The following is a 12,961-nucleotide window of genomic DNA, read 5'->3' as shown; positions in this document are numbered from 1 at the left end:
TTACAGATGTGTAAGATGTATGTAAGCTCTTCCTGTTCTGTTACCCTCTGCTGGGCCTAAAGAGCCATAGCCCCCCCTTGATTGCATCAAACCCTCAAAGTGACAAATAAAATGGCTCTTTCAACTATGGAGGCATAACTGCATCCAGCCTTGTGCCTTTGCCTTCAAAGGGAACCGTTGTTAGAGCAGTTCTTAAAAAATAACAGCATAATATCCTCTGGGCTTACATGTGGCATAGGTATTTAGCCTTTTGGAACTTGGATTTTTTTTTTCTGGGTTTACTCTAAAGTTTATTTAGTTACATAGGGAACTTTAGAGTTTGAAAAACATGTACCTCAGGATGCTATGTAAGTAGATGGATAGGCAGCAGCTGGTTGGGAGTTTTGAGGATGTGCATTTTTGCAGTTTGATGGATGGGTGCGGTTTGGTGACTCTCAGTGTTTAAATCCTTTAGTTTATCCAAAGTCTGTTAGCAATAAACAGTGCTTGACTCCAAACTTGACACTTCCTTTACTCACTAGAGGAAGACACAGTAACCCAGACAGACACAAACGGTTGTAAAGTTGGATCTGCTTGCTTTACGTATTTACTTGTGATCGTGGATACACATGGCCACGTGAATTACAGGTAAACCAAAGAGTCAGGCCCCGCTGATATTTCTCCCTTCTGCAGGAAAAACTGGGACCTGATGCACAGCACAAATGCACAGCTGCAGCGGCAGGTCTCTGACATACTGCAAGCGCTCTATCAAAAAGTGACAATGCAAGTACAAATTCTAAAGGTAATTGTGATTCCATTTAAGATACCAGTGCTTGAAAAGTTGTATACTTAAGATCATAAATCAGATAACCTTCTATGTTCAAGTTTAGCGGAGTATTCTTACAATAGCTTGACATGCATCTTAGTTAATTAAATGTTGGAATTATAACAAATGCAGGAAACGGGCAAAATTACTCAAGGCTACTTGGATGACATTGAACCTAAATGCAAAAACACTACAAAGCTTAAGCAGTACTTAAGTCCTCTAATAATACAACACAGTTTTGCTATAAATCAAGTTGATGAGGAGGAATTACTGTATTTTGTACTACTCAGCATCGCATGGTTGTATCAGCTCTGTTTTCAGTTACAGTAGCAAATTTCAAATTTCTGCACCCAAGAATTCAAGTCCAAACTTGAAGTTTTGCCACCGGTTTCTGTGCACCCAGCTTATTTCTGCCAGCTGAGGATATGATCTCATACTTGTTGATAGCTCTTGCTACCTTACAGTGTAAGGTTTTGCTCTTGCTTTCAGATACTCTGTCTGATATCCCTATTGTCAGACCACAGCACGGGAAGAATTTTTTCCTCAGTTATTTTCCCATCTATCTAATCAGAGAGCTTCCAGCTGTCTCCATAACTATAGGTTGGATAGCTTTAACTCAGTGCAAACCAGTTGACTACAATGAGTAGCGCCTGTTTATCATAGCCAGGTGGTCACCTAGTCCAATCTTCTGCAAATGTTAATTTAACAACTCAGATCAGAATATTTCCATATTTCTTTAGCATCGACCTTCTTGGTCTCCTTTTTAGGTTTGCTGCCTTGTTTGTTTTTTTTTTTTAATCCGTTCCTCTGTATGGGCTGCTTGGACATATCTGCTTCTTGGTTCCTCAGTAGTCACTGAGCAATGTCTCTGGCTCCAGAGGTTAAAATGAGTTTATGGTTTGTATGTTTTGTGGACAAAGCTTAAAAATACTATAGATGTGAAAAAGCATGATCCTCACTTTAGTAGAGCAACAGACAATACTACATATTTACATGTATCTTGGCTTCAAGGTATGTGTCTCCACCTGATCTGGATGCCACTTGTGTATTTTCACTGGCCTTCTCCTTATTAGTTGGAATTTCAGCTCCTTATCTGTTGATGATGCCAATAAGTGGGACTGGTATCTGACATCTGGTTTTATTTTAATGGGAAACTGAAAGCATCCATGCATATCCTTATTTCTTTGGGAGCATACCCATTCTGACATGGTTTCTATAATTATGTTTTCATGCCCATTCTGACCTTCTGAATGAGATGCCAAGAAGCTGCTGAAGCAGAAGTGACATCTTGCTACCAAGACCTTGAACAACTGCAGTAATCCAACCGCCTTGTACCATCATGGCACGCAGTTCTAGCATTGCAGAGCTTTGTGACTGACAGCAGCAGGAATTAAAAAGTCAACCAGGCTAGTTTCTGTGTAGATCTACAACTGTTTTTCATTTGCTTAAAAATAGTGCTCAGCTTGATCTCAATGCCTTTTAAGAGTTCCATCCACTGACAAACACTTTCATTTGCCATCATCCCTCAATATGTAACTGTCTTCTTTACATACTAGGGTCATTGTCCTGTGTCCCCACTTGCAGAGGCAATGGCTATTCACAAGCCTATATGACTGAGAAGTTTCATACAAGCACCCAGTTGTTTGATGTGAACTAGACCTGCTGAAAGTTTGCTATTACCTAGTGGGCTGTGAGAGTTGGTAAAGCACAAAAATTTACGTATTTACATATCTGTTCCACTGGTGTGTCAGCTGTGCATAAAAGTTTTAGTAATACTGAAAAACTGAGAGAGTCTTCTTTAATGCAACTTTTGGCAGCCTGCAGTGCTGCAATTGAAAGTCTGGGTTTCTACCACAGCCGTGTGAGCTCAGCTGAGGAACCCCATGTCAGTCTACATGCAGCCACAGCTCAGTTACTGATCTGTTAGAGCAGTTGTGTACACATCAGCCCAGTCTCCCCAGTGGCGATAGCATCTCAACGGCACGAACAATTTGTGCACCAGAGGAGCTACTGTATGCATTTACGACCTTTCCTTTGCCTGTTCTTCCAAAAATCAGGCAGTAATGGGTTCCTGTTCACATCCCAGCTATGGCATCACCAGTTGCTTTTGATACCTACAGGTAATAACTGGTGTGTGGTGTCAGTGCACCCCTCTGAAATGTTTTCTGCTAGCTAGATAGAATTATGTCTGCAGTTCAACATCAGTGAGCCCTTGGAGATTTCAGTCTGCATGGTGGATAAAGGTAAATGATCATATTCTTCCGTTGATGCATTTACTGAACTATGCTGGCAGCTCAGAATCAGTGACTTCACTTCTTTTTTGAAGTTGCTGTTTAGGAAACCATAGATAACAGGGTTGACACAGGTGGAAGCCATAGCTACCAGGTGGCACAATGAGAAGATCAGATTGTGGTGGCAAGGTGAAATGATTTTGTAATTCCAGTCCACAATAGTGTTGAAAACATGCAGTGGTAGCCAGCAAACAGCAAAAGCAGCAACCATTGATGCTAACAAAATATTTATCCTTCTCAGCTGAACTGCTCGGTTGCTGTATTCGCTCTTCTCAAACATGTCCTTTCTTTTCTGTAGACGTAAGTAGATACGTAGGTAGCAAAGTATAATGAAGAACAGTGGGATGCAATATTGCAAGAGCAGTAAAGTGGTAGTGTAGATAAGTCTGTGTTGCTCAGAAGGCCACGAATCGATGCATATGGCCTTGTCAGTGGAAAAATTCATTATGTGTGAGAGCTGCTCATACAAATCATTAGACAAGACGGATGTGGTCAAAAAGGGCAGGGACATGAGACTTGCTAAAATCCAAATTACTCCAATTCCTAGGTAGGCTTGGGAGATACTTGGCCTCCATCCAGTTGGGTTTATGATGAGCTGGTGTCTTTCCAGAGCAATAAGGACAAGGGAAAGAATTGATACTGTCACAGAAGTGCACTGAGTGAAAGACGTCATTTTGCACATGACTTCCCCAAATATCCAGTAGTCCATCATGGTGTAAACAACGGTGAAAGGCAGACAGACAAGACACATAAACAAGTCTGAAATTATTAAGTTGGAAATTAAGATGTTGGTGACGTTGGCCTTTTCCTTCTGCCTGGCGATGACAGCAATTAGACAGATGTTTCCCACAATGCCTAGGACAGTTTCCAAGCTGTAAGAGGTGGCCAGAAAGACAGTAAGGTCAGTGATGTTCCTGCACTGATTAGAAATGTGCGCAGAGAAGCTTCGATTAGAGCTCCAGTTTTTACTGTTCAGGAAAGGAAAACCGTCATTAACAGCTCTTGTCTTATTCATCCTGAACCCCAAAATGTTTATCCAAATCGGTGATAGTCAAACAGAACCTGTATCTCCTGGGGCGAACCTAAAAACTGTTTTAACTCTTCTCTTTGGCTGTGAAGATCTGGGTATATCTGCAAAGGAAGGGAAAAAAGATCACTTAGTAATGCCACAAGAAATAGTCAAAAGTGGACTGGAGGAGGCAGGGAAGAAAACACCAATGATTCTGTGTATCTTTTTTAGCTCCCTTTTATATAGTTTATTAGATCATAAAATGGAACCATTTGCTAAGCCATTTGCCATGTCTGTGCAACTCTTGAGTTGTGACTCTGTTTACTGGTTGTGAGGTTATCCCATGGATTTAAGAACATCTTAACTTCATAATTTAACTCAGTGCAGTGTTTTGATTTCACTCATACAACACAGTGGTGCTTCAAGAAAGCTGGATCTAAGCACGCTTGGGGGTAAAAATTGTGTGTAATTCTGGTTTTGCAAGGTTCTGATACAAAACTGAGCAGAAGACACATTGTGGGGCTGCATTTACCTTCAATCAAGCTAAATATTGATGTGAAAAACAAGACATATTAGATGCATAAAGCCAACACTAAAATATCTTGTGTAAATTAATCTCTGGCACACATTTGTGGCTGCAGCCAGAACCCACATTTTCTTGAGACAATTACTGTGCAAAAATTCAGGCTCATAACCTCAGGAGGGATAACATGGGATAATTTTGAAAAAGTCTAGAAGAATTCAAAAACCTTTTGACATTTTTCAGCTTCAACATAGCTGTGATAGGTCATGGGAATTGCAGTCCAAATTCCCTGCTTCCCCTTTCTGGGTGAACTCTGGCACCCATGAGACATTGATGTCTCCCCCTGGGTGCCCAGTGTGGCCATAACAGGTTTTATCGGAAATATAGTCCAGTCTCTGGATTTTGGCTTTAAGAGTGGGTGATTTTGGCAATCTCTCTTACTTCCTTATAAGCAGCTTATTACTGATTCTTCCTCAGCATAACTTTGCTTTTTTTAACCAAGAGAATTCAAGTGTTGTATTAGTATGTGCTATCTCGTGGATACTGCTTTTGCACAGGCAGATGGGTCTGCTTCTTAGCCACTGCTGCAAACCCTGAGCTGGGGTTTTCAGTGGGGTCTCAGGGAGCCCAACCCACAGTTAATTGAGGCTGCATGCTTTTGAAATCTCAGCCATAGGATTGCTTGGACTACCTGGAGTGGCTCCTTGGAGGCTCTTGTGATCCTCCCATAACAAAGCCTGCTTTACGATCCTGGGTCTGGAGTCCAAATCCTCTATGTTCAGGAATCAAAGAAAAAAAATCTGACTCTGCTGGGAGTTCTCCTCAGGCCAGAGGCAGTTACATGCTGTACAAAGGCTTGTAAAGTGAAAAGTAAATAAATGCTTGGGGAACGACACTATTTACCCATTGTGTGACCCTCTCCTCAGCAATAAAACGCCACTCAAACAAGTTTGTGGAGTTGTGAAAAACTTAGGAGCTTCAGAAAAATAAGTGATATGGATACATAAATAAAATGGTATAGTGAGCTTATCACTTTGAGTAGCATTTACTGCTGAACAACTGTATGCACAGAAGTAACCAGTACTGTACAAAAAAGCATCCACTGTGCTACAACTTTTTGTTTGCCTTGTCTTTCTCCTTATGAATTGTATTGTGTGCTTCTTGAGATGTTGCCTTTCAGGAACTAACAGAAGCAATAGTGTATAGTAAATGAAAAGGTGGTTTGGGATTGTTGTTCTGCTTGATTAGCAAAAATCAGTACAGTCTTATCTATATCTATCTGTATCTATTATCTGAGATAGTTAAACAGTCACAGGAGTAAAATATAGTAACATTTTCTTTCTCTTGTTCTCTCATTTCCTCTGTAGTTTAAATCTTCATTAAAGAGGGCAAAGGAAACTTTCCAAACTGTGGGCATAGATATGACTCTCTCTGCTCACTCACTTTTGTGGTGTTGCTCAACTCGTGTGAACTGATTGATATATTTTCTGGAACTAAAAGAAGAGGCAATGATGATGTGTGGATTGCACAGTCACATATGGGGAGGGCTGGTGCAGGGAAGAGTCTTTCAGCGTTAAAATGGATATAGAATAAAAAACCATCAACCACTCCATTAGCTTTGAATGACTGCTGGCCAGTGGAGTTACTGCATGTGAAACAGAGCAAAGGGATCATCAGCCTGCAATATTATGTGATATCAGTAAAAAGAGTTCAGTTTTGGCGTTTGGACAGGACAAACAGACTCCGCTGTAAATGAACAGATGAGCTTTTTACTAGAGTACCAGCCTAGTGTCCTTAGCTACAGTATCCTCGACAACAAACACATGGTTCTCTTTTGTTGCTTGAAAAATGTGTGCTGAGTTATTACAAACATCTGTGCCCCACAGAGTAAGCTCTCTCAAGGGTCCCAGACACTTTTGGACATGCTGAGGCGTCAGTGAGGAGATCTAATAATGTTGAAGTACAAAGAGAAAGTAGTGGAGCCACCCGAAAAGCAGAAGTCAGATCCCACAGCTCTAAGAAGCACATTCCCAAGAGGAATGCCAGGGGCAGAGCATGGCTGTGAGTGTCACAGATGGAAACGTGGTGAGGATAAAGAGCGTCTCTGGAGGCTTCGCAGTACGTCTTGTTGGGTTAGGAGCTCCCTTTCTTTTAACACCTTGCATTCCATGGTGTCTCCCACAAGGTGACTGTCAAGCACTTCCTGGGTTTTCCTTCTCATGGTACGGCCCAGAGGTAAATGAGGAATTGTCACCCTCATCACAGATAAGGGGACTGAGAGAGGCAGGTGAGACATGAGTTGGCCAGTGTCTCAAGAGAACCTGCGGTGCACTATGCAGTACCTAAAACTGCCTGCTGACCTGATGTCTTAGGAAAAATCAGAGCCTAGATCACCTAGGTCCATAGTTTTCTGTATCTCTTATTCCTGCAACTATAGTGTAAAAAGCAGTTCTAGAAAAATAGAAAAATAAATGTTGCAGTGACCTTATGTAGCCTTTTATGGTATCCTTGGATGGCAGATTCTCAAGGTCAGGCACTGCCAAATGCTGTGTTATCTGAAGGTGTTTGGCTGCCATTCAGTTTAGTCTAAATTAAGAGCCAGTTGTAAGTGTGATGTACACATTCTGCTTAGATATTTGAACCAAAAGTTAGCTAATATACTGAATCACCAATGCACTGGAGAAAAGGGTGTTAGTCCCCTCACTGTATTGAAGGTTTGTCAATTACCCAGTAAAATAGAGCAAAAAATTCATAGGTTAAAAACCCCAGCTTTTGCTTCCAGAAAGTGAAGCAATACATATTTAGCTTGTAGAGTAAGAAGCATACCTCCTAAATCAGTTTGCTGATGGAGTGGGGGAAAAGTTGGATTGGGTTTTGTTTGCTTGTTTGTTTTTAAAGAGGAAAGAGTAATCCTGTTCAGAACCCTTAATGAACTTCAGGAAAGAGGTCAGTAACAAAAGCTAACATGCCCAAAAGGAAGGGTTTTCTTCTCCGACTGATGCAGCATGAGATAGTTTCTCTAAAAAGAGAGTCTCACGAAAGTCTGCAGCAAATTAACAGGATACAGAAGGAAAAAGAGAAGGAACTTTCAGATTTAATCTTAGCGTAAGTTACATTCACCACTTAAATCTTTTATAGACATTCATCACTCTGCCATCTGTGTTGGAAAGAAGGAAGGAGGGCCGGCAAGGTTTGAAGGGTTTGTCTTGCTGAACAACACAGCCTTCTAAACTAATAAATGTCACTCAGGTTGCCTCAAAAAAAGGAAACCATCACTAGCCAGCTTGAAAGCCTTGCCCCAGGGGGCTATCCTGTATTTCCTGGAAAAAATCCTCAAAGGAAAGGGAATTCTGCAGGACTCCCAGGGGCAAGGAAGGAAATTAAACCCTTAGTGGGTTCCAGGGATACTGCTAGAAAATAAGTGGCCCCAAGCAGTTAATGCATTGCTGCTGTTTTGAGAGACTTCTGGGCTTGAAGACATCCCATGAAAACCCTAATAAAAACTTTTCCTAGAGGCATGAAAAAGCAATGGACTACAGCTGATGCTATGCTCTCTGGGAAAAGCTAGGTCATTCTTGCAAAGCTAATCTCGATCCCTGTAATCAAAAACCAGTCTCCATAGTTGTGATGGGCAGTGTGGATCAACATACACATCAGACAAAAGTCGAAGAAAATAAATGTTTGCAGTGTTTGGCTTCATGATCTGGTACTCAGGGGAAATTGCTTATCTGGCTCAGAACTTAACCAGTTGCTCAAGCCGTGTTTGTTGCTTTCAGGCCATAAGACTTCCTGAGAGAAGTGATTCCTAAAGACGTGAAGCGATTGTATTATTTATTTAAAGAGTTATGGCAATTATCTGGATTAAAGCAGCTATCGTCTGCCTCTTATAAACTAGAAACAAAGGAGCAGTGGAAAAGTTTAACAGAACTCTGAAATTCACATTGCAGGTATTGAGATGGTGGTGACTGACTAACAGTGATATCCCCTTTGTGCTTGCAGTGATGTTACCTCAGTTAAATAGATCTGCCCTGTTTAGCCTTGCATCCTAGAGAAAGGTTAAAAATCATTTGGCTATCAATCATTACAGGTTCCCAGGAAGGCAACACTTATCTGGAAGAGGAAACCTGCCACTGAGTATGCGCAGACATCCCACAGCAATGTTAAATCCATAAGGGATTTGGTACCATGAAATTTAATGGTGGGTTCATCTTTGTTTAACTCTGTGTTGCAAAAATATTGGGAGCAACTATCTTAGGTCATTGAAATAAAAACTTCTAAAACCTGCATAATCAGCGTATAGAATGAGTTGTGTGTATTAATGATACAAGTCTGTAACATTGGGAGATGGTATAAATACCAAGTGAATGTTTTCCCTCCTCTCACATTTACACCTTTTCAGAAGGAAACCTTTCAGAGGGTATGAACTTATACTATGAGTTAACCTTCTCTATCCTGCAGAAATCAGAAGGTTTGCAAAAGCGCCTACTCCAACTTTTTATTTTCTGTTTAAATTCATAACAGCCTTTCCAAAGACACACACCCAACTCACAAAGGCAAAATGTGACTAGGAGCTCAGCAGACTGGAGAAAAGGTAGTTAGTCCCTGATTTTTGTAAGAGTAACGGCCATTGTGACGTCATGTACCTAAGAGGGGAAAAAAAAAAATGATATTTTTACAAAGGTGATCTTTACCAAAGGAGGTGGGGAATCCATAAATCATTGTAATGGGCACCTTAGCAGACAGCCGGTTAGGATATCTGGAGACTGACGTGATGTCTACTGCCAGAAACTGCATGGGTTGGGTGAGGACTGAGTCTTGGGAACCAGGAGGTAAGTGTTGTCCAGTGGCCAGTGGTAACCAGGAAGGCTTTCTGTCACACCACAAGGTGGCAAGGAGCACACCTGAACCCCAAAGAACTCTCAAGAAGCTGCCACCTCCCTCTTGCACCCTGAAAGGTTGCAAAGCTCTGCTCAGTAGATACAAGGGTTGGCCCTTTCATGACAAGTCGGACTGGATCTATTTGTCAAATGTCACCTACTTTGGTGGAAAACGCTGGTTCAGCATACCCATACTCCGTGAACGTTTCATGAAGCTGAAAGATGTCCATTCAAATGCTTTCTCTGAGCCAGATGGAGGAGGGAGAGCCCAGATAGGTATTGGACTCCATTAGGTTAAATACCAGCTTTGGTATCATCATCTCCTGTACAGTGGTTCAAGCCCTTTGGTTTGCTAGTGAAAAGCTCAGAAATTGATTATGATTATTTTGCTTCTAATGAAAAAAAATGTTCCATTCATACCAAAATCACTGTTGTTGGTTTTTTTTATCTGAAAATGCCTTCTTTCCCTCAAGAACATCCAGTCTTTCAAAACTATACGTTTAATGTTTTGGTTCAGGCGCTGACTGATAAAAGTCATTGTTTGCACAACCTTAATCAAAGCTGAATGGTAAACAGCAAAGGCCTCCCTTCTTTTTATAACCCTTCTTGCTAAATTATTACCATTAATAATTACATTAATGTTTATTATGGTGGTATTGAAAAACTAATTGAGACCAGGTCCTCTTGTGCTTTGCACTGTACAGGTCTAGAGAAGTAGACAAGTCTCTCTCTTGACAGAGATGGAGCTTAAAAAGCATACAAAGAGAACAAAGTATTTATTACTGTTTTCCTTGCCTTGTGACTGGATTCAGAGTGCATTGATTATAGTGGACTTTGGATCAAGTTAACTTAATATTTCTGCCCTTGTTTCTGTATTGTTCTAAAACCATAAAGAAATCTACATTATTTTCATGGAAATGAAGGATGGTGCAAGAACTCTTTACTTTTAGGAACTGAAAACGCACAAAGCCTTTCAGTCCACGGCTTCTCTTGAATTTAAATTTCATGTCCCTGTCAATATCAGTAGATCAATTTTAGACTTTGAGGGCTAATTGAATGCTTTCCATTATCTCCTGTTTACCCTAACACTTAACTAAATGAATAATCAAAGCTGAACTGTTTGTAATCCGTATTCTTAAGCTCTTCTAAAACTTGTTTCTTTAAATTATATTGATTTAGCCACTACTCAGTAACTCTCCCTTAAAAGTTTCTCATACACAACTCTTGCCTCAGATCTTACACAAAGTTTCAGGTGAATCCTTACTTAACGTTTTCTGATCAGAAATCAGTCATTATCCAAAGCAGAGGAAGCTTTGAGCAGAAAGGGAATCAGCAATGATGGCATCAGCTGTTAGTCACACAAATGAAAGTTGAATACATTTTTACAATAAAAAGTGATCATTTCAATAAAGAGATCTGAGCTCTTATCAGTCTGAAATAGATAATTTAGAAAATTCTTACCTGTTACTGATTGAGAAAATCCCTGCTCTTGCTGCACATTTCTATCTTGGAAGAAAGAAGGAATGTTGTAGCAGCAAAGTAAGGTCCTCTGTGTCTTAGCAATCCAGAAGAGAAGCTCTCCTCACTGTTTCTGTAGATAATTTGGATGGCATCTCTCTCCCTCTCCCCCTCCTTCCCTCCCTCCCTTCAGCTTGGCCAATGAATTCTGCCTTATGGTTATGGTCCGACTTCAAACTTCTGGCTCCCTCTGCTGTTACATAAATACAGAAATTCTACAGATGCTTGAGAGGAATAGCAACTTCAGGAAAGAGCTCTGAAGCTATCTGAAGCACAGCATGCACCCATGCTGCACGCAAGTGTCTACTGGAGTGGAAGCGCACTAAAGCAAAGGGACAAAACACAAGAACGGAGCCTAATCCTGTTCTCTTTGCTGAGGCAAGATTTCTTTAGGGTTCAAAGAGAATTTTGCCTCATACGTATGAAAAGGTTTCCAGTATCAGTTTTCTCGATTTTTCCATTCCATCACAGATTGATAATGAAATCTTATTTTAGAGGAATACAGGCTACAAGTCCTTAAATTGTGAAAGGGGAAGAGGGACACTGTTACTCATGCAAAGAACCCAGAAAGATAAGAGCACTGAGAAAGTTGGAAGTAGAGGAAAAGAAGGATTTGCCTAAGTTCCGTTTTCAATTATTTTTCCTAGGCCTTTCTTGGGAAAAAACAAGGCAAAAATCAGAGTTGCAATTTTTTTTCTTGCATTGGGAAAATACACAAACAGAGTATTTCCAAGACTCATGTCAGTCTTTACTTAAAGTGGGTTTTAAGCTATGGTCAACTACTTAAGTAGTCCCTTGGTTAATGCTATTCTGGGGCCCTTCTAAAAGTGTGGAAGTAGGAAAAGATATGTTTTCATCTGTACTCATGTAGTATGGCAACAGAAATCAAACATTTCAGCATCAAAATAAGTACAAGCTCTTATCAACTAAACTAAATGTGGAAATAGTTTTCTGTTTGTACTGTATTCTGTTCATTTTTTCTGGTACCAGCCATTACAGATGTGCCCATCTACTCCCAGCGCGTGGCTGACATCTTTCATCATTTAAGAAATAATCAAAGCAGAAGCAGGAATATTTAAAGTCTTTCTACAGTATTTTGGCATTTCTCATGTCTTAAGATGCTGAGAAGCATAAAACTGGGATCTGTGTAATGAATGGTGTAAGCTGGAGAGTTGTCTGTAGTTACTGGTTCTTTCTTCACGGCATCCCTGAGTTGCTTCTTATTTTGCATTACTGATTTTTCCCAGCCTACTTTTCAGGAGCTTTATTTACCAGCTAGTTTGAACCAGCTCCCCATATCCCAGCATTTTGCTTTTACCCAGATGCCTCAGGAGGAGATGACCTTTCTGATCTGGTTAGGGAAGGGGACGTGAAGTCTGTGCTTCCAGCTGAGAAGGCAGCAGCCCACACAGATCTTGAGCCTCTTGCCAGCTCCTTAGGAAGTAGAAGCTTCCTAACTCACTGGAGCCAGAAAAGCTGAAATGATTTATTTAGCTGGCCTGTTCAGTTCTGTTTCTTCCTTAATTTATTTATCATATGTTTGTTTGTTCTGCTGTTCAAAGCATTAAGGAAAGGGGAGGAAAGCTACTAGGAAACAGATAGTCCTTGTACTGAAGGGTATTTTGATTCATGAAGCTGTTCTCGTCCACCCTCAGCTTGCAGCTTTCCTCAGCCAGCCTTATCTCCACACCTTCCAAACATTTAAAGATGCGCTATGTCACTTTTCTTCTCTCAATTCAGGCATTCGGGAAGAGCCTGCAAAGTAGCACATTAGCACAATGTTCTCTTCTTAAAGTCGGCAGAGAAGAGCCGCAGCACCGTGCCTGTGCTCAGGGCTCTCTCCCAGGGATCGGGAAATGACCTAACCACCAATATTTTGCTGTGGCACCTTCTTGACAGATTTTTAGGATGAACTGCTGTATCAAGGTTCTGGCCAAT

At 40.8% G+C, this 12,961-nt stretch overlaps 1 protein-coding gene across 1 annotated transcript; it reads right to left on the bottom strand.

The window, feature by feature from the left end:
* Positions 1-1,607: 1,607 nt before the first annotated feature.
* LOC141744934 (neuropeptide Y receptor type 4-2-like) lies at positions 1,608-11,105 on the bottom strand. Its single transcript, XM_074591863.1, has 2 exons — positions 10,967-11,105; positions 1,608-4,227 (listed from the first exon to the last, which is right to left on the bottom strand). Exon 2 carries the CDS (start codon positions 4,109-4,111, stop codon positions 2,978-2,980), a length of 1,134 nt encoding a protein of 377 aa, XP_074447964.1. The 5' UTR covers positions 4,112-4,227; positions 10,967-11,105; the 3' UTR covers positions 1,608-2,977.
* Between the last annotated feature and the right edge of the window lie 1,856 nt (positions 11,106-12,961).

The sequence above is a fragment of the Larus michahellis genome, chromosome 6, assembly GCF_964199755.1.
Source record: "Larus michahellis chromosome 6, bLarMic1.1, whole genome shotgun sequence".
Classification (NCBI taxonomy): Eukaryota; Metazoa; Chordata; class Aves; order Charadriiformes; family Laridae; genus Larus; species Larus michahellis.
The sequence above is the reverse complement of the archived record's forward strand: the minus strand, read 5'-3'. Positions and strand labels throughout refer to the sequence as shown.

Excerpts from the sequence above, each read along its gene's own strand:
- LOC141744934 (XM_074591863.1), bottom strand. The coding sequence starts at position 4,111 with ATGAATAAGACAAGAGCTGTTAATGACGGTTTTCCTTTCCTGAACAGT.